At 43.7% G+C, this 22,592-nt stretch overlaps 1 protein-coding gene across 8 annotated transcripts in view; it reads right to left on the bottom strand.

Annotated features, from left to right (window-relative positions):
* Positions 1–22,592, bottom strand: part of FRMD4A (FERM domain containing 4A) — a 346,975-nt gene that overhangs the window by 105,726 nt on the left and 218,657 nt on the right. For all 8 annotated transcript variants that reach the window (XM_087933907.1, XM_087933909.1, XM_087933906.1 and 5 more), the window contains exon 3: positions 688–782. In XM_087933907.1, coding sequence (XP_087790033.1) covers positions 688–782 — 95 coding nt within the window. The remainder of the gene's footprint in view (positions 1–687; positions 783–22,592) is intronic.

Below are 22,592 nucleotides of genomic sequence, written 5' to 3'. Positions count from 1 at the left end.
CCTTCCTTCCTTCCTTCCTTCCCCTTCCTTCCTTCCTTTCCTTCCTTCCTCCTCTCCGTCCTTCCTTCCTTCCTTTCCTTCCTTCCTTCCTTCCTCCTCCTCTCCTTCCTTCCTTCCTTCCTTCCTTCCTCCCTTCCTTCCTTCCTTCCTTCCTTCCTTCCTTCCTTCCTTCCTTCCTTCCTTCCTTCCTTGCATAATGATTAGAAGGCCGTGCTGCAGGCTAACTCTGCCCACTGCCAGGAGTTGGATCCTGACCGGTTGACAGTTGGTTCAGCCTTCCGTCCTTCTGAGGTGGGTAAAATGAGGACCCAGATTGTTGGGGGCCAGAGGCTGACTTTATAAACCACTTAGAGAGGGCTGGAAAGCCCCGTGAAGCGGTGTATAAGTCTAAGGGCTACTGCAACAGCTATCAGTATATTTGTTATTTGGTTTTTTTTTTAAATTTCCTTCTGTAAAATGAAATGCCCGGACAACACATTGCATTCAAAATACGTATATATAAACTGAAAAAAAACTTGATTAAAAAAAGAAAGAAAATAAACCCAGGTGCCTTTTGGAAAAAACACCTTGGGGGACCACCATGATTGAGATTCTCCAGAGAATTATTAATCCGGGGAGCAATTTCTCCAGAAAGCAAACCTTCCTTGATCTTCTAAACGGTGGACTCTTGGTCCTCAAGACACTTACGTCTCATCGGTGAAGGCGATTCCGAAATATTCCTTTTCTTTCAGGTTGAAATGGGATGCTACCAGATCTAGCAGCTCCTTGGATAAAAGCTTGGGCTGAAAGAGAGAGAGACAACAAAGAACAGGCTCAGACAGGCAGCAGCAGCATGGGGGAAGGGCGAGGAGGAGGAGGAGGAGGAGGTTCAAACAAGGGATGGAGGAGGACTTGTGTCTTCTGGTGGACATGCGTGCAGTGATAGCAACATTGGCCAGAGCTGATGACACAGACCGGGTTGAGCCAGCGCCCCCCTAGAGACATTCATAGACCGCAATGCTTGAGCCATGCACCTCACAATGCCTGGTGTTCCACGCTCTTCAAGAAGCCATCAAGAATGACGTTTTGGTTTCTACCATAAGCCTGTGCACGTGCACACACATGCACATGTGACATGAAGTGTAGAGGCGCGACCGAGAGAGCCAGTGGATCTTCTCCCACAAAAATTAATACCCCACCCTCCCCCCGAATGACAAACACCCACCGATGTTAGTAACTGGAGAATCTCTAAAGCTGAGGTAGGGCGTTACCAACCCATGTCACCTTCACGTCTCAAACGTCATAATTTCCCCCCCAACAAATCGCATTTCAATCTGTCTGCACAGTCATTTACATCAAGTTGGGATGACTACAGATAATCAGAGTTGGAAGGGGCCTTGTAGGTCATCTAGTCCAACTCCCTACCCAAGCAGGAGACCTGACACCATTTCCGACAAATGGCAGTCTGGTCTCTTCCAGTGATGAAGCTCCCACAACTTCTGAGGGCAACTTGTGTTCCATTGGTTGGCTGTTCTCACTGTCAGGAAATTCCTCCTTATTTCTAGCTTAGAATCTCTCCTTGTTCCGTTTCTATCCATTATTCCTTGACTGGCCTTTGGGTGCCTTGGGAAATAGCTTGACCCCTTCCTCTCTGGGGCAGCCCTTCAAATACTCTCCTGTCTCCCCTGGTCCTTCTCTTCACTAGACTAGCCAGGCCCAGTTCCTGTAACCGTTCTTCATATGTTTGAGCGTCCAATCCCCTCATCATCCTGGTTGCTCTTCTCTGCACTCTTTCCAGAGTCTCAACATCTTTTTTAATAGCGTAGTGACCAAAATTGGATGCAGTAGTCTAGCTGTGGTCTTACTAAGGCTTTATCGAGTGGTATTAGTACCTCCCTTGGTCTTGATTGTATCCCTCTATTAACTCAACTTAGGATTGCATTGGCTTTTTTGGATGCTGCTGCACACGGCTGGCTCATCTTTAATTGGTTGTCCAGTAAGACTCCAAGATCCATCTCCCAGTTACTGCTATTAAGCCTGGTTTCACCCAGTCTAAGTGTAGGTAGACACCATATACTATATACCAGATATATACTAGGTATACATATACTACATACTAGGTAGATGCCAGCAAATATATGATGACTCCAAAAGATGCTAAGAATCAAGTAAGCTTCAATACTTGTTTATGGATTAACTCAGTTTTGGAGGATAAGTTGAAGAGGAGACTGTCGAAGACATCACCTCAATTCAGACTGTCTTCCTGCCTTGCCCTCATTCCACCTTGATGCCTCAAAGTGGAGATTGAAGTGGGTTGACTTGATTTGGTTGGCCTCTAGAGTGGGAAGAGGCCTCCACATTCCTTGGAGCCTGTTTTCAATTAAGAGGCGACGCTGTTTCAAATCAAGGCTTCGCTTCAGAGAGGCTCTGGGACGGAGGCCTTATCCGACTAGGTGTCCCCAAGTTGCTTTTTTCAAGAGGCACTTGGACTTTCTGGTTTTTCTTCGAAGATGTTTGCTTCTCATCCAAGAAACTTCTTCAGCTCTGAAGACCTCCCTTTGAAGAAGACGCTTCAGAGCTGAAGAAGCTTCTTGGATGAGAAGGGAAACATCTTCAAAGAAAAACCAGAAAGTCCACTTGTGTCCTGAAAAAGCACCTTGGGGACAACTATGACCTTGGATGATGGAGAATCACCATAGACATGTCCCACCAGGTGTTTCTTTGAAGCCTCACGGAGCTTCCATGAGTAAGCAGCAAACAACCTGTTTTGGTTGACTGCTGTTCCCTTGGAGCGACCCAACTATTCCAGGGAATGTAGACAACCAATCATTCCAGGGAAAGCAGCTGGAGAGAAGAAGGACTACTGAGGCAAAGTATTTGGAAGACAACCTTCACTTGCTAGGGTGACTTTCTTGAATAGTTGAACCAGTTCACACTAACAGGGTTCTTATTAGATGGAGACACTGAGTAGATAAATATACAATGGGAATAACTTGCCCAAGTGCATCCCTAATGGGGTGTGTTGAGCTACAATTCCCACCTAAGGCAGAGAAACTGAAGATAGAAAAGACCACTTGTAGACTACCTTCACTTTACCAAAACTTTACTCTCAAGGGACGGACCTGGTTCTTTGAAATATAGCAGTCTGGTTTTCTTAAAGGTAGAGAACCCACCACTGTTATCACCGTGACCTTCGCTAGCCTAGCTCCACCACAGGAATACACAACTGACGTTCTCAAAGGTAAGACAACTTCTAAGAGCTAGTACACCTGTATGACAATGGCAAGGGATTGTGGGATTCGTGGTCCAAAACTATCAGCTTGCTTACCGTAGCTCCCCAGTGCGTAAGTGAACTGCAATACAAAAATGTGTACAGTTACTGAGAGCAGCAACCAACCATGACCTACAACATCCGTTATGAAGTCAGATGGTTCTCATTGACCAACAGGGTAGACTTTGAAAAAAAAAAAGAGATAATTCTTATCTTCTGACAGTTATTGCATGAGTTAGTTAGGGGGAAGAAAATGGCGATTAGCCAAAGAGGTAAATTATTTGAACTTCCTGGTTTAGTTTAGTTTATTGTCATTGCACCTCCTACAACGAAATTAAATGCCATCTTCAGTGTACATTATGACTATGAAAATAAACACAAACAGACCTCCTTCACATTCTGTACATTGAATTGAAAACCTCTGATATTGCATTAATATTGCATTATACAGTAGGATTCAATAGAATTCCTGCCCTGGGATAGAAGCTGTTTTTCAGCCCATTTGTCCTTGTGTTTTTATTGTCCGGTACCGCCTGCCAGATGGTCATAGTTCAAAAAAAGGGGGTTCCCAGGATGAGGTATGGATCTTTGAGGATGTTTTGAACTTTCTTAAGGCTGCGGGAGCCATAAAGCTCTTCCAAAGAGGGGAGAGGGCAACCAATGACCAAGTCACCATCTTAATAATAACATGGTTCCCTGTGTAGCTTTCCTAAGTTTCTTCCTCTTGACAGAGAGGATTAGTTTTATTAAGGGAAAACTTGATATACATAGTTGGGCTTGGACAGGTAGAAGACAGGAGGTCCCTACACCACTTCCAGCTGGACCACAATACAACACAACACAATACAATGCAGCACAATACAACACTAGGCTTTTGCCTGCTGTGTTTTTAGAGACATGTTGTTGATTTTTGGATAGCATAGAAGCTTTCCTTTCATCACTAATCTTCCAGATGTGTTAATTGCTAATAAATAGGGAAAATTAATTGGGAATACAAATAAGGTTGTTAGGTGTTCAAAAGATCACTGAATGCTGTTAGGTTTTGTCCTAATTCCTGCCCACAAAGTTACTATACTACAAAATTCCTTACTTGGTCACAAATATACAACACCAGTGGCCTAAAAGAAAAATAAGATTTATCTCATCTCATCTCATCTCATCTCATCTCATCTCATCTCATCTCATCTCATCTCATCTGATGTATAAAGAATTCATCAGGCAATTGTACAAAATGAAATGAATTAGCTAGGATAGCACTCTGTGTGTGTGTGTGTGTGTGTGTGTGTATGTGTATATCTATCTATCTATCTATCTATCTATCTATCTATCTATCTATCTATCTATCTATCTTAAGTTTTCACAGGTGCTTACATGTATGGTATTCAGCTTTGTTCGGGTATTTTCCCATGTCATTGTAGTTGTGCTTTTAAAGTTGTAGCAACATTTCAGCAGAATCTCATCTGCCATCATCAGGCTTCTGTATTGTGTCCATCTGTGAGTCAGACTTTCACAGCCGTTTCTGTTTTAAATTTGGTGCTAGCCTACTTCTGTGCCAGAATGTTTTTTTCTTCATCCTGATTGGTTGGAAGTCTTGGTCTGCGTTTATTGGTCTTGGAGTTTGCTGTGTTCTGCTTGATTGGTGTTTCTAATATCTTCTGTCTGTTTTGTGGCTTTTTTTGTGTTTTGATTGGCTGGCAACATTGTGTTTCCTGTATTGGAGGCTTTTAGTGTGGAATATTGTGTTTCCAGGAAACACAATGTTGCCAGCCAATCAAGACAAAAAAAAAGCTACAAAACAGACAGAAGATATTAGAAACATCAATCAAGCAGAACACAGCAAACTCCAAAACCAATAAACAAAGACCAAGACTCCCAACCAATCAGGATTAAGAAAAAAACATTCTGGCACAGCAGTAGGCTAGCCCCAAATTTAAAACAGAAACGGCTGTGAAAGCACAACTACAATGACATGGGAAAATACCCGAACAAAGCTGAATAATATATATATATATATATATATATATATATATATATATATATATATATATATATATATATATTGTGTGTGTGTGTGTGTGTGTGTGTGTGTGTGTGTGTGTGTGTGTGTGTGTGTCCCCTTTAATTTTGATAATTCAGATAATCTGTTACTGGTTCAGATAATCTGTTATGATGCCGTAATCTGTTGTTGACTTGATTGTATTTGTTCTGCAGCTAATCTGTCAGGACTTTTAAATGTTAGCCAACATGTTTACTGCCAGTCTTGTTTTGCTGTACCATCCACCCAGCAGGCTGCCGTTTAAACAGCCTGTTCTGAGGTATTGTGAGTTCTAATGTGCTGAAACAAAGAACATTTTATAAAAGAAAAAGAAAGAAAAAGAAAACAGGTTGCCACGAATATGCAGTCATCTAACAGGCCAAACATAAAAGGCATCATGGATATTTGAAATGAAAACTTTTACAAGTGCTCATTGTTAAAAGAAAGATGGCAGCTGCCCAGGCTAAAATGAAGATGACTTTGTGGTAAATGAATTTTACACAGAATTTGGACCATTGACCCCAAAGTGCTTTTTCAAAAGGCAACTGGGTTTTGTTTTTCCTTGAAGGCGTTTCGCTTCTCACACAGGAAGCTTTCTTCAGTTCTGACTGAATGGGGAGGAATGGAAGGATTAATATTCCTTGTAGATCCTCTGGTCATTAGCGCTCTTCTTGAGAGGCCCCTTGGAGGTTTATCTGTGTCCTCGGGGTCATCTGAGTAGTGCAAATGGGGGTGGAGCCTTCATGGGACTGCTGAAAGGATTGTGTTATAGACTGGAAATAGATAGTGTTGTATCCCGCCCCCTCTGTTGATAGACAAAGTCCAGTTGCCCTTTGATAAAAGCACCTTCAGGATAACCATGACCTGGATGGCTGAGACTCTCCATTGACATGTGGATTGTGGACTTCATTACTATGGTATTTCTTGGATGCACACTTAACCATAGTTAGAAGAACAATTAGAATAACAGAGTTGGAAGGGACCTTGGAGGTCTTCTAGTCCAACTCCCTACTTAGTCAGGAAACCCTACCCCACTTCTGACAAACAGTTGCCTTCATCGTGGATCTTCTAGATATATTGATACTCCAGCATCACGTTAACAAAATCTGGTTATAACTATAATTCTAGTACTTCTGGAGGACATCAGTAGAAGCTCAGAAACTCCTGAATCAACAAAGGCAAAAACAAACCCAAAAAGTCATTTTTTTCCAAAAGGCAACTGGACTTCAGAACTGAAGAACCTTCTTGGAATGAAACATTTTCAAAGGAAAAATAATCGAGACGTTTAGCTTTTGGGAAAAAGCACCTTTGGGATAACTATGACCTGGATGAAATCTCCCCAGACAAAAAATATCCCCAGCTGATCCTTGTGGAGAGGAAGAAGTAATTTGATATCTCTGATGGACTGAAAGATGAAGATGAGAGAAGATGACCTGTCACAAAAGATGCTCAAATGGCCCATTGACCGAATCACCAGCATCATTCAGAGACTTTTCCAGTCGGCAAGTACAGGACCTGTCCTCACTTATGCTCCTAGGCTGTTTCTAAGGAACAAAACCTAGAGCATCCTTCCTTCTGAGGTCCTCTTCTTCTTCCCTGGAAGGTGGAGAGCATGGACAGACAGGCAGCAATACCTGTTTGGTATCTTACTCATATAAATACCCATCCAACCATCTGTTTCCTTATCCAGTTCTGCTACCAAGGACACCAACATGACTACCCTGTTTCCCCCAAAATATGACCTACCCTAGCTTGATTTTTTTTACACATGCATCCAATATAAGCCCTACCTCCAAAATAAGACCCAATTAAGATCCCACCCACTCCAAAGTGCATGGGTAAAAATTAAGCTAGGATGGCAATGGGGGCGGTGGAGCTGCCCTACTATTTACCTTTGGACGGTTGCAGCCAGGCCTCGCACACCCCGACACCTGCCTTGCCAGCCCACTTCTTCTGCAGCCAACAAGGCTTTCCTGAAGGCCTCTGGAGCTGAGAACAAAGCTCTGGATCGATCCGGAGCTCTGTTATTGACTCCAGAGGCCTTCAGGAAAGCCTGTCCGGCTGCAGAAAGAAGTAGTTCCTGAAGGCCTCTGACAGCAAAAAGGAGGCCGGGGGCGATGTGTGGAAGTGAGATTAATCAGTGGATGGCATCCCCTGAAAATAAGACCTAGTGCCTTTTGGGGTGTGGCAATATATATATATATAAGACAGGGTCTTATTTTCGGGGAGACACAGTACAATTTCTGTCTCCCAATCGGAACCTCACCATCACTGGACAATCTAGGAGCTCAGAAGACATCTTGGGAAAAGGGAAGCACCCGTTATACTTAAATAATTCCTGACTGACCAACCGAACAAACTCACCCGAATGTACTTCCAACTTTGCCTGACTCATGCTGAAAACACCGAAAACCGAAAGCCTAGATCCCAGTTGCTTCTCCAGTTCTCATGTCTTGGGTCATTGATTTGATCGACCCCGGGAGACATCAGAAATAGAGATAATGAACCTTTTCTTTGTGGTTTAGAAGTTCCCTCGATCAGTTGGCTTTTAGAGGAGTTATTTCTTCTGCTTGGATGCCAAATGACAGGAATGCCTCAGGAAAACACCTTTCCCTATAGAAAATGGGGATTCTCGCGATTCAGCAAGAGATGTTGGCGCACATCAGGAAGTTGGTGGAGATATGGAGAGGCAGGTTTTGTGAGAAGTTTCAAGAGAGGCCCCTGTGCGGAGCTCAGAGTTGGGCAGTCTAGGCAGGAGAGCTTGGAGGCCTGAGGACGAAGGGTATCCAATTCAGCATAACCTCAACTTAGGCGTTCGTTGGCCAAGGACAACCACTACTGTGAAAAGAAGGCCCTAAATGTGGGAAACAGGAGAATGCTGGGTGACTCACTTCCTTCCCCAGAATCAGGTGACACACAGAGGAGGGTACCTCTGGCCTCCAAGAGATGCCTTTCCTGAGAACAGGAAGTCTCGATTCATGTATATATAAGCCTTCCTGTTTTATGAGACACACCATCCAGATTGCTTCCCCTGACAGTCCCTTGACTGAGCATCATAAGCAGCACACATGGCCAGAGAGGAAAAAAATATTTTCTTTCTTTCTTTCTTTCTTTCTTTCTTTCTTTCTTTCTTTCTTTCTTTCTTTCTTTCTTTCTTTCTTTCTTTCTTTCTTTCTTCCTTCCTTCCTTCCTTCCTTCCTTCTTCCTTCCTTCTTTTCCTCCTCTTCCTTTCTTTTCCTCTCCCTCGCTTCTTTCTTTCTTTCCTTCTTTTTCTTTCTTTTCTTTCTTTCTTTTCCTCCCTCCCTTCTTTCTTTTTCCTCCCTCCCTCTTTCCTTCCTTTTCTTTTCCTTCCTTCCTCCTTTCTTTATTTCTTTTCTTTCTTTTTTCCTCCCTCCCTCCCTCCTTTCTTTCTTTCTTTTCTTTCCCTCCTCCCTCCTTCCATCATTCATTCTTATCTATCTATCTATCTATCTATCTATCTATCTATCTATCTATCTATCTTCTATCTATCTATCTTCTATCTATCATCCCTCTATCATCCCTCTATCATCTATCTATCTATCTATCTATCTATCTATCTATCTATCTATCTATCTATCTATCATCTATCTATCTATCTATCTATCCATCTATCTATCTATCTATCTATCTATCTATCTATCTATCTATCTATCTATCTAGCCAACTATCTTATCTGTCTGTCATCTCTCTCTCTCTCTACCTACTTTCCTTCTCACACTGTCCTTTATTATCTTTCTGTGTCTCTGTCTCTCTCTCTCTCTCTCTCTCTCTTTCAGCTCTCTATTAACTCTCTCTGTGTCTCTTTCTCTTCTCTTCTCTCCCTCCCTCCCTCTATCTCTCTATCATCCCTCCCTCCTGCCCAAATTCACTTTCCCTTTGGAAGAAAAAGAATCACGTGAAGATAACATCACAACACCCCCCCCTTCTCTGAAAAGTGGCTCTTCCCTTCCTGAGATTGCCCTTCGCTCCTCTCCACGGCTTCCCCCCCAAACCCCGGCTGGCCCCTCCCCTCCGTGCCCTGGCTCACCCCTCACACACCTTGAGTGCTTCCCAGGGCAGGAGAGACACAAACCCTCTTTGTGAAAGCCCATCCTGAGAGCTTCAAGGCCTTTGAGAATGTGGAGCTGAGTCTCAGTGGGGCCAGGAGCCCCTTGGGGGTGACCGGAAAGGTGGTTGGCCTTCAGATTTATTTCAAAAGACGGACGTAAATCTGTCCAGCCTGCGCCAAATTTCTAGGTTACAAGAAGAAAAAGGGAACGGCAAGAGCTCCACAAATCACAAACAAGAACGGTATTAACATATGGCATACATTAGCAAAACAGCTATTGAAAGGAAGTGGTATAAATTAGCTCCCGGGACAGTTAAATGGGTTCTTCAAACAGAAGGAAGCATTCTTCGGCGTTTCCATGAAAATCCTTTTCTCCTTTCCTCTCTCGCTTGCAACCCGCCCTCGGTCTAGCTCTTCAAATCAAGTCCCACGCACAGGTTGGACTTTCTGATGAACCGATCCAAGGCAAGCTTAACAATTCCTTAACCGAGTGGGAAGGGACCTCAAGAAGGAGACCCTACACCCCATTTCAGGCAAATGGCGGTCCAGTCTTCTGCTTAAAAGCCTCCTTCTTAGCGGCAATCCAATGAGCACAGGTAACAAACCATGGGCCGTATTGTAACCCAAATGGTAAAGGTTTCCCTCCTCGCACATCCGTGCTAGTCATCTCTGGCTCTAGGGGGCGCTGCTCATCTCCATTACAAAGCCGAAGAACCAGCTTTGTCCGAAGATGTCTCTGTGGTCATGTGGCCGGCAGGACTAAATGCCTTGGAAGGCGCAGGGAACACCAAAGGGATCCCTATTGATCTACTTGCATTTTTTACATGCTTTCGAACTACGAGGTCGGCAGAAGCTGCTGAGACAAGGTACAGGAGTCTCCCTCCGGGACGCAGCAATGCTAAGGATTCAAACCGCCGAACTGTCGACCTCTGTGATCGACAAGCTCAGCATCTTAGACACTGAGCCCCCTAAATGAGAAAGCTTCAAAGACTTCTAAGTTAACATTGCAACGAAAGGACTGAGGTTCGGGGATTGGGAGAATCTCCTTTCTTCATCTCTCAAATAAAACCAACAGCTCAACCAAACAAAATAACCAAGATTTAAAGGGATGTAGTAACCGGCATGCTAATTAGAGTTAGATAGATCAGATGGCTCATTTGTAATTAATCTAGGCTGCCAAAGATAAACACCAAAGAAAGAAGATATCAGAGGGACGGAACCCCTAACATGTCATTACAGATAATCCTCAACTTATGAAATAATCGAGACCAGAACTCCCACTGCTAGGTAAGGCAGTTGTTAAGTGAATCGCATTTGATTTTACGACCATTTGGCCACAATTATTAAGGGAATTCGCTGCCGTAAAGTAAAACCTCTAGTCATTAAGCAAATCAGCCTTAAGCAAATCCAACCATTGTTTGTCAGAAGTTGGCTGGGAAGTATACAAAGGGGTGTGTGTGTGTGTGTCAAACAACTTCGGGATATTGCAATGGTCGTAAATACACACCAGGCAGGGATAGGATTCTACCGGTTTGGACCGGTTCGGACGAATTGGATGTTAAATTTACATCTGGTTCACCGAACTGGTATTTGGACCGACTGGCAGGCCCCTCCCGCCCTGCCCCGCCCCTCCCAGGAGTCTCCAGGTGGCCCATTTTCCATGGAGGTTAAGGGCAGGGTCTGCACGGAGGCTCTGGGCCTGTTTGTGGCTTCCGAAGGGCCGAGGGAAGCCTCCGGACTCCGGGGAAGGTGAAAAACGGTCCTACTGGGAGTTCCGGTAGGCCACGCCCACCATGACCACGCCCACCCAGCAACTGGGCAGCAAACTGGTTGTTGGGATTTTTGAATCCCGCCCCTGACACCAGGTATTCCAGTATCTAAGGAACATCTTGGAAAACACGGGACAGATTTCATTCTGATCATTAACCAAGTGGCCCAAGAGCTGTTCAAAAAACCTAAAATTATTAGCTGTCTGAGAAAAACAGATTTTCTACAGGCGCGAAAGGAACCGACACGCAACCTACAAATCGAACTGTTCTTCTCACGTCCTCTTAATTTGTGCCGAGAAGCAGCTGCCTGAATCAAAAACAGGCGGTCTTGCAACAAATATAAAAATTTAAACGTAACACCATAAAAATAGATAAACACAGCCCTTTAAAACCAAAATTTATTGAGCAGCTTCAGGTAGAACCGCTGGTTGCAATACAATTCTGAGAGAGAGAGAGAGAGAGAGAGAGAGAGAGAGAGAGAGAATGTGTGTGTAACAGGAAGAAATTAACACAATGCAACTGAAGACTACATGAACTGAAATTACCAAACTAACAATAGCTAAATGCTAAAATGGCATTAAAATGATACCTAATGATACATTTTTTTTTTTAAAAAAAAATTAATGTTGTAATAGTGCTTTCAATTTTTTAAGAAAGAAATCTACTTTTGAAACAGCTTAGGAGAAAGCTACAAGAGCAACAAAAAAGCTTTTGTTTAATATCATCTTCTTTAGTCCTGAAACTCTCAATTTCTGTTGATTTTTAATCTGTCTGTCTCTGTCTATCTATCTATCTATCTATCTATCTATCTATCTCTATCATCTATCATTTATCCATCTATCCATATCTATTCATCTCTCTCTCTCTCTCTCCACCCACCCACCCATCCATAGCTGTCTATATCATCTATCATCTATCTCTATCCATCTATCGTTCATCTATCTATCCATACCCATCTTTATCTATCTGTATCCATCTCTCTCTCTCTCCCTCTCCTTCTGTCTCTCCCTCTTTCATCTATCTATCCATACCTATCCATCTATATCTATCCATCTTTCTCTCTCTCTCTCCATCTATCATTTATCTATCTCTATCTCTATCCATCTCTATCTATCCATGTCTGTCTGTCTGTCTGTCTGTCTGTCTGTCTGTCTGTCTATCGATCTATCTATCTGTCTATCTATCTATCTATCTATCTATCTATCTATCTATCTATCTATCTATCTATCTATCTATCTATCTATCTATCTATCTATCTCCATCCATCCAGCTATCACTATCCATCTATCATATATACATCTATATCTATCTATCTGTCTGTCTTTCTAAAGAAAGAGGCCGAGTCTTTTGTTCCGTCCCTCTGAGAAACTGAGAAAAATTCTTGATTCCTGGACGACTCCTTCTGCTCCCTAGATTAGCTCAATGGAAAAATATATTTCCCTACCCAAAGACGCTTCTCTCTCTCTCTCTCTCTCTCTCTCTCTCTCTCTCTCTCTCTCTTTCTCTCTCTCTCTCTCTGTGTCCCCTCACTGGAACAGGATGAGCTGGACTCTTGGCATGGCTTCATCTAAGGATACTCATGTTAGTAACTCCGCAGAAAGCCTGGTCTGTGTGCCATCGAAGGACCAAAATAGTTGACACCCCAGGAGGACATTCCGTTGGGTGGTGGTCACACAGCTGGATGAGTAGAGAGGGATTATCTAATCTGTTTACACCCGGTTGCTCTGAAAGGCTCTTTGTGAGGGGCAAAGATTGGGAAATGAACTTAGAGCAGGGTGTCAGCCCATCTCCTGCTCCTCCTCACAAGGAGACCATGCAAATCCCACATATTTTTAGAGGTGACCCTGGTTCTGAGTCCAGGGTCTCCTTCTCCACCCAAGCAGTTAGGAAAGGCCCCTGTGATTCACGGTCTAGATCAGAGGCCTCCAAACTTGGCAACTTTAAGACTTGTGGACTTCAACTCCCAGAATTTTGGGAGTTGAAGTCCACCAAGTCTTAAAATTGCCAAGTTTGGGGACTCCTGGTCTAGATCTTGTATGAGGTCCAAATAATGCCCCACCCAGGAGCATTTGTTCTAGGTTGTCTCCTGGCAGCAGGCATGTGGTATAAAAGTCATACAGGTAGTTCTTGACTTACAAGTTTGTTTAGTGACCGTTCAAAGATACGAGGACACCAGTGGTAGGATTCAAATAATTGAACCGCCGGTTCTCTGCCCTAATGATTTCTTCCAACAACCAGTCCACCAAACTGCTCAGAAACTGGTGCGAACCGGCTGAATCCCACCCTGAACGACACTGTTGGATAAAATGCCAGAGGGCTATGAAAAAGAGGGACTGTATATTTGGTTTTTCATCTATTGACAGCAGCAAAGATTGTATTTGCACAATATTGGAAAAATGAGAATAGATAAGGACGTAATTCAGAAAATACTAGACTGTGCAAAGATGGATAGATTGACATTAAAAATAAAGGACAAAGAAGATAAAGAATATTACTGAACATGGAATAGATTTTACGAGAGGTTAGAGATAAGAGGTAGATCGTAGGTGAGGGAAGATTACCGTTTATGTAGGAATTTATGTATGTTTATGTATGAAAGAGGGTTGATAATTATAAACATGTCAATATAATTAACGGAAGTATCAATAAGCTAATACAAAGAGAAATCTAGTTAAAATTATTTTGTTACACTACTTTATTATTGATATTACTATATATGTTGTTACTTCTGTTTGTTTTTCTTTTGTTCTTTCTGTAAATGACATACTCGGACAATACACTGTATTCAACACGTTTCTGAATAAAAATAAAACACATACTGGGAAAAAAGAGTTACAATGACACTGAAAAAATAACTTACGAACAATTTTCACACTTACAACTGTAGCAGCTTCTCTGCGGTCATACATCAAGGACTTGCCAGTATCGGAAGCCAAACCTCCCTACCCACCCCCATGGATCAGAGGGAAGAAAGTTTAACTCGTGTGTGTGTGTGTGTGTGTGTGTGTGTGTGTGTGTGTGTTGTGTGGATTCTGCAAAGCTCCAAGGACCCCTTTCAAGCGATGCTAAATTGCAAATGGCAGCCTTGGCAACGGGGAAAAATAAAAGCTCGGGTTTCCACCGCTGGTTATTTAGAGTAGATTTATGCGCTGCGTTTTAAGGCTCCTTTTTCATTATGGTCCCCCAGCTGAAGAAACATGGGGGCAAAAAAGGCTGAGACTGCGGCAAAGAATTCATAGCACACAAAAAAAACCCCAAATCCTCAAGGGTTTTGGTGGAGGCCGGGTGGATAAGACAGGTGAGAGTTTACCAGGCTTGAAAAATCAACATCAACGCGCCCTGAAAGGAATATTTGGACCTGTCTGGTTGCAAACCAAGTGAGAGAGGGGCAAATCCATGGGTGGGGGTAGTGGGGGAATAGCAAGCGGAATCACACTTTTCTTCAGTTCACAAGCTGTTTTAATTAGGTTCCTGTCAGGGGAAAGGGGAACGAGGAATTTCCAAGCCCCGGAAAGTAAATTGAAGTTGTAATAGGAAACTTTCCAGAAACAAGGACTATTTCACAGCAGGTCCCTGAGTTTTATGTCTCGGCCCGAAAACGCCCTGGTTAATGTCCATTTGATTTGCCCCCCTGTAAAAGCTGCTTTTCCAAAATAATGCTCTGCTCTCATATCTATTCCAAACACGGCTAATAACATACATTTGGTGATATATTAGAAAGACGGTTTGCGGCTTTCGCTGACGCTCCAAGGCAATTTCCTTTGTTTCGCTGCTCACAGTTGCGTGTTTTTAAAGTAGGAATTATCCCCCCAAAGATGATATTGTTTGAGGATGAAAATGTTAAAACAAGGGGAGTCCTTCCGTTTGTGAAATCTGTCAGGTTAAAAGAAAGCAGATTTGGAAGGAATTCTAATTGCATACAGATAAGCTTTCCCCTTAAGCACCACAATTAGGGCTGGAATTTCTGTCGCTAAAACAAGGCGGATGTTAAGTGAGTCACACCCAATCTGACAGGTTCCTTGCATTGACTTTCCTTGTCAGAAGCCAGCTGGGAAGGTTGCAAACCATAATCACGCGGCCTGGGGTGCCACAACCGTCGTAGCTGCAGGTAGTCCTCGACTTAGGACCACAATGGAGCACAATATTTCTGTTGCTAAGCGAGACAGCTTTTAAGTGAACTTTGACCCATTTTACGACCTTTCTTGATGCGGCTGTTAAGAGAATCCCTGCAGTTGTCAAGTTAGTCACACGGTCATTAAGTGAATAACCATCAACTACATGAAAGGTGTTTCAATTCACAGCCCTTTATAAGTTACCATTAGTACTGTACATTAAACCTGACTTAAAGGTTCCCCTTGCACATACATGCGCTAGCCATTTCCGGCTCTAGGGGGCGGTGTTCATCTCCATTATAAAGCCAAAGAGCCAGTGCTGTCCGAAGACGTCTCCATGGTCAGGTGGCCGGCATGACTAAACACCGAAGGCGCATGGAGGGCTGTTCCCTTCCCACCAAAGGGGTCCCCATTTTTCTACTTGCATTTTTCTTACATGCTTTCAAACTGCTAGGTTGGCAGAAGCTGCAACAAGGAACGGGAGCTCACACCATTACGGGGCGCTGAACTTTCTCATCGACAAGCTCAGTGTCTTAGCCACTGAGCCACTGCGTCCCTTGTAGCCACTGTTAGTTAGTTAGCCATTGGTAAAGCAAGTCCCATGTTAAAAAGTATTCTGTTTCTTTTCTTTTCTTTTGAGTAGTGGTATTTTACTACTGGTTCCGTGGGCGTGGAACCAGCTTGGTGGGCGTGACTGGGGAAGGTTACTGCAAAATCCCCATTCCCTTCCCACCCCTCTAACCTGCTTTCCAGCTCCATTCTCCTGTGCAGGGCAACAAAAGAAGACCCAGCCGATCAGCTGGGACTCAGGAGGCAGAGAATAGATGGGGGTGGGGCCAGTCAGAGGTGGGATTTGCCAGTTCTTCAAACTACTCAAAGTTTCTGCTACCAGTTCTCCAGAACTGGTCAGAACCTGCTGAATACCCACCTCTGACTTTGAGTGTTAATCTAGCCATCTCAGCACATTTTAGTATTTTTTATAACATTTTCATCTATAGGAATCTCTTCATTTTTCCATTTTTGTGCAAGCACAATTCTTGCTGCCTTGTAAATACCTGTAAAGTTAAGTAGGCCTTCCCTTTATTATATTGTTCTGGTAATAAACCCAACAAGACTATTTCTGGTTTCAAATCTATGTGTTGCTTTATTGTTTTTTCAAACCAAGTATGTATTTTAGTCCAGTATTTTTCCCCTTTGGGCATGTCCACCACATGTGGTAGTATAGACCTGGTATCTGATCACATTGGTCTATAATGGTCACTCTTCCTCAGGCCAAACCTACCCATAATTTCCCTTTTGGTTCCTAGCCTAATGCTTCCTGCAAGAGCTCCTCTGAAAAATCACTCCAGTTTGTTAAAGTCTATTTTTAAACTTCCTAGCCCAGAACACGGTCTTCCAAGTCAGGCGTGACCAAACTAGAGTGGAAAAATGACATTCGGTGGCCTAAACTCTATGGTCTTGTCAATAAAAGAGTCTGAAATAGCATTTATACCTGGAGCAGGTTCTTTTGTTCTCCTAGAAAAAAAAAATCACCTCCAAAACGGTGGTTAAATGTTTTTTTGCCCCGTTACTTGGGAACGGGAAAAAAATCAAATTGCAATGAAGATGTCAAGCCATCCTTCAAAGGAGCAGCATTTCATAACTGGAACAGTACTGATATTAAAAACCATTTTCCCTTGTTATCAGATGTAATTGCTAAGGACAACCTTGGCAGGATAATGTATGAGTCTTGGATAAGTTGCTGTGTGAAAGTGCCTCTTCAAATATTTGGTCCATTCAAGTGTTTTCTTGATCCTCAAAACAGGTCTGTGGACAACTATGCAAATAAACTTGTTTAAGGCGCCTAACTCTTCAGTATCTTTCTCTGAGTTCCTAGAAGCCTTTCACGTTACTGTAATAATCTATTCAACAAGATGTAGTAGGGGGTGCCCCCAAAGAAGAGGGGGGTCAAGCTATTCTCCAAAGCACCTGAAGGGCAGGACAAGAAGCAATAGATGGAAACTAACCAAGGAGAGAAGCAACTTGGAACTAAGGAGGAACTTCATGACCATGAGGACAATCCATCAGTGGAACAGAAGTTGCCTCCAGAAGTTGGTGGATGCTTCATCACTGGTGGTTTTGAAGAAGAGATTGGACAATCACTTGTCTGAAGTGGTATAAGGTCTCCTGCATGAGTAGGGGGTTGGACTAGAAGTCCTCCAAAGTCCCTTCCAACTTTGTTATTTTCCAGTTCACTGGTGAGAAAAGTCAGGTCCTGAGCTTAGAGAGATGCACAGGTACAGAATAGACGTGACCTGACTCATCAGCAGTGCCTGTGAGAAGGATGTCAGCGTCCTGGTGGAGCACTACTTAAGTAGGAGTCAGCAATGTGATGCAGCTGCCAAAGAAGCCAAACTGTCAGACTTGGAAGCCATTGCTTTGTACTTGGAAGCTTCGAGGCTGCCACATTCAGTGCCTGGGGATCTGGGAGGGGGGATTTCACAGTGGGGTAGAAAACGAGACACAACAACATTCCTTTCTCAGAGAGTCAAGGACATGTTGCCCTGTACCCGGAGAGGAGTGACTGGAGGGATGTCTCCAGATGGGATGAAGATTTGATTGGGCCATGTGATGGACTGATGGACGCAAGGGATGGATCTTTGATTTCTCTTCTGGGAAGGGAAAACACAGAACTCTCCGATTCAGGTTTTCTCAGATGGGTCAATAGGGTAACTTTAATAAAATGGAACTTTGAGGAAAGGCTTGTTTATCGGGTTGGAGTTGGTTAGTTGGAACACTGACACCAACGAAGTCCTAGACTGCATCAATGGAAATATAGCCAGACACTGAAAGGATGTAGGATCCAACCTGGGCCGGTTACAGGAACCACAGGGTTTGTCTTCCAAGCTCTTGGAGTCGTGCTAGAGCCCGGTTCCTCAGGGAACTCCTCTCGATGAACTAAATAGGATGATTGCTTGGAATTGGATCGGGGTTGGGATGCAAATATTTTTACTACCGGTTCGGTGGGAGTGGCTAGGTGGGCGTGGCCAGGTGGGCATGGCCATGTGACTGGGTGGGTGTGGTTTCTTCTACTTTTGGGGGTGCAACCCTCCCCCCCGCGTGCTCCATTTTTTGGCCTCCTGGGCCCCAGGGAAGCCTCCTGGGCGAAGCAGTAAGACAGCGAGCGGAATCCCGGAACAGCTGATCGTCGGGAATAAAAAATGCTGGTTAGGCCAATCCAGAGCTCTTTTTTTTTTTTTACTACCGATTTGCCAGAACTGGGCCAAACCATTAGAATCCCACCACTGAATTGGGTCAAAGAAAGTTTTCCCTTCTGAGCCCAAGGAACCAAGGTCAAGCTGAGAACCTCTGATCTTATGTTGCCTTTCTGAAATTGACCCACTTGGGAGATGATCCTATCACTGTTCATGGCATCCTCAACTTATGGAATGGACAGTGAAGTGGATGTCAAGCCCCTACAGGCCAGCTGAAGGACCATTTCTCTCTCTCTCTCTCTCTCCTGTCACATCCACCTGGCCAACCAGGATGGAAAACGCTGGGTATGCTACTGGTGTCATCAATTAGGGAGGTACATCTCTTGGGACCCTGAAAAGGGCCCTTCTCAGTGGTGGCCCCTTCTCTATGGAACATCATTGCCCCAGAGGTATTGTTGGCCCCCATCCAATTGTTCTGAAAGGCCCCAAAGACGTGGTTTTAGGGCCTGGGGATCTCAAATGAAGATGGTGTCCATCAAACGGCTGGAATGATTTGTTGCTGCTGCCATGGGGAGCTAGGGTGGTAGGTTTTATCGGTTTTTATGTTGTGGTTTTTATTTTGGAAGCCCCTTGCAGTCATCTACATGTGAATTGGGTGACCGTATGTATTTGTTTATTCAACCAACCAACCAACCAGTTGAACCAATCAACCCGCTGAGAGATTACAGAGATTTAATTAGGCCACAGCTTCTTTTGACAATTGAAGTCAATGCAGTTTTCACTGTCTCAAATTTAACTGCAACGTAACCAATCCCTGAATGACCTGGGACAATTCTACTAGGTTTCCATCTCAGGGGGAAAAAAATCCTAGTGGAAAAATATTGTTTTTTTTTAATGTAAACAAAGAGACTGTCACTCGTTCAATCATATCCACTGGGAGGATTTCATTGTGTGTATTATATTTTGGTCCGTGTGTCAACAGGAAACAGACTCAAGAATGAATGAAGCTCTCATTTTTATAGAACGTAGTAAGAAGAAAATCCTGGGAGGGAGGAAATCTATCTTTGTCTCCCGTTGTGTGCTCTTAAAACTCCAGGGAACTAAGGCAGAGACAGCCTCTGAGTGTCTTTTCTAAGGCTTTCTTTATTTCCAGGGCTTAATCATATTTTGTCACTGTCACTGCAATTTCTCCAAGGTCATCTTTGTGGCTTTGTACATGATGTGCTCAGCCTCGGCTCTATAACTCTGCAACCAGGGAGACAATACTTGGAAGCCATGGTGTCCCCACCCCGAGATTTTACAATGGATCCGGACTGCGGCATACATGATCAATCAGAACAACCGGAAATCCTTAGAAATATTCAAAAATCTCAGTCTGAGACTTAGTCTTCAGCACTGGAAAGATAACAATGCAGACTTCAGCTTCAATTATCTACCGTACTGACATTATTAGCCATATATGAACAAACCAGCTATTAATACAGATTAGCTATGGGTCATTATAATGATATAGGGCTAAACTCACTAAATTCTTTCTGCAGAACTCTATCTATCTCAATGAATACGTACCCTGTATAGTTTGCTTTTTTTATAGACTTCCTTTTGTTATAATTTCCGTATTACTTATTTTTTTGTTTCTGTGTGCAATATGTAGTTCATTAAGAAAGTGATTTGTTTAAATGAAACAAAATTCAGAGTCTTATTGGATTTTTTTGGGGGGAAGCATTGCCCTGCTTAATATTTTTTTTTAATTAAACATTTTAAAGAAAGACTATTAAGCAAGGAGAGAGAGATAATAGACCCGGGGAAAAAGATTCAAAGGTTACAAAGGCAAGCAAAATATGAATCGGGGAAGAAGGAAATCTAAAATACGGAGATTGTAATTTTCCAACCCATCCGTATAAAATTATAAAAGGCAATGTATCACTTAAAAACAACAACACTAAAAATCATTATTAAGCTTTAAGCTAAGTAATAGATATTAGGAGCCCTGACTACCATAGTATAAATCGCTGACTAGGAGAATTCTGAATGATCTCCGGAATTACTCCAAAAGTAATCTTATAGAACAAATTAGAACATAGCACCATAGGGCTGGAAGGAACCTTAGAGGTCTTATAGTCCAACCCCGCCCTGCTCAAGTCAGGAGAACTTACACTGTCCTGGTCAAATAATTGTCCATCTATTTCTGAAAACGTCCTATGATGGAGTATCACAACTCCAGGAAGCAAGCTGTTCCATTGATTAATTGTTCTCCCTGTCAGAAAATGTCTCCTTTGTTCTGGGTTGGATCTCTCTTTAACAAGCTCCCACCCGTTGCTTCTTGTCCTGCTCTCAGGTGCTTTCGATAATAGATCAATCCTCTCTTCTCTGTCAAAATTGAACAGCCCTCTCTCAACGGAGGAGGAGGAGGAAGAGGAGGAGGAGGAGGAGGAGGAGGGACACGATGTCATCTATCTCCAGTCTATAACATAGTCCTTTCAATAGTTCCAAGAAGTGGAATAGTTCCACACCCATTTGCACCACTTGAGTGGTGGATGAAACCTCCAAGTCAGTGGTCGCCAACCGGTGGGCCGGGGACCACTGGTGGTCCATGAGGAAATTTTGGTGGTCCACAGAGAAATGCCCCTCCCCACAAAGCAACTAATCCAGGCTACGCGGGAACACAAGGCTGCGTCGCCCACATGGCCCAAACCTTACACTGAGTAGAGCCGTGCAATTGGAACTGGAAAGTAAAACCAACAGCAGGGGAGGGAAAACCGTCCCAGGGTGGCTTGCTGACGCTGGTGGGGAAGTCGGTTCCCCTAGCCCAGAGCTGCAGGAGCCACAGGACTGGCCCTTTGGTCATCCAGGAGCAGCTGCTCCTGCAGTCCCTGGCAGGCTGGTTGCACACCCGGGTGGAGGAGCAGCTGCTCCGGGATGACCAAAGGGCCACTCCTGTGGCTCCTGCAGCCCTGGACTAGGGGACCAACTTTCCCATCAACGTCAGCAAGCCACCCTCAGTCAAAATTCATATTAGTGGTCCGCTGGACTTAAAATTATGAGTTTGGTGGTCCCTGTGGTCCAAAAGGTTGGCCACCCCTGCTCCGAGTGGCCTCAAGGACTCTCTAAAAGGATGCAAATGACCAGTTCCATTTGCAATGTCAACCCTTCCATTCCTCACCATCCAGTCGGAGCTGAAGAAGCCACGTACGTGAAAATTGCACAGCCCTGTCTCAGCAGAGGGAGGAAGGATGCGCCACCCCCTTTCTCCTGTCTACAGCACCGTCCTTTCAGCAGTCCCGAGAAGGCTCCACATCCATTTGCCCTGCTCAGGCGCGATCCTCAGGGCACAGATCAACCTCCAAGTGGCCTCAATGACTTTCAGAGAGAGTACAAACGGCCAGATGATGGCAAGGAATATAAATCCTTCCATCCTCCACCATTCAGTCAGAACTGAAGAAGCTTCTTGGATGACAAGTGAAACGTCTTCCAAAGAAAACCAGAAAGCCTCTTGAAAAAAAAAAAAGAAAAGAAAAGAAAAAAGCACCTTTGGGACAACCAGGACTGGGATGAATGAGAGATGCTGGTTCCTTTTTATATTTCATCTGCCTTCATAGAAACCAAATAATTCCCCTGATCGGGGCCGATCACTCCGACTGAACTGTTCAGTGCATTTGGATTCAGATTTGACAACCTGAAAGCGTTTTGGCAGGCTGCTCTCTCCCCGAAAGTGAGGCAGGAGGTAAAATTTCCGATTATTCCATTTTCTGAATCTCTTCAACCTGCGTTCCACAAAGGGACAATCGGATTTTGCACCTTGCTTTGCATAAACTGGGCCTGCTTGCTCGACGGGGGAGAATATTCTGGAACCATTCCCAGGGACTCTTTTTCTGCTGACAACACCTGGAGGTAATGCCCAAGGTGTAATTAACTCGACACACTGCCTTACTACTCTTCTAAATGCGCACCAGAGGGGTTTACTGCAGTAAGACAAATCACACGTGGAGGCTGTAAAATGGCTGTAAAATTGATCCAATTATAATTAAAATAAATAATGCGAAATGAAGAGGAGGCAGAGTTCATTCTCTTTCCAAATATTGTCATATGGAAAACTATGAATCATCCTCCCAATTTTTTTTCTGCAATGCCCAGCAAAGAGAGCCACAGAAATAGTCTTAACA

This window comes from Pseudonaja textilis, chromosome 5 (genome assembly GCF_049901715.1).
Source record: "Pseudonaja textilis isolate UNSWEBS1 chromosome 5, rPseTex1.2, whole genome shotgun sequence".
In the NCBI taxonomy this organism is placed as follows: Eukaryota; Metazoa; Chordata; class Lepidosauria; order Squamata; family Elapidae; genus Pseudonaja; species Pseudonaja textilis.
The sequence above is the reverse complement of the archived record's forward strand: the minus strand, read 5'-3'. Positions and strand labels throughout refer to the sequence as shown.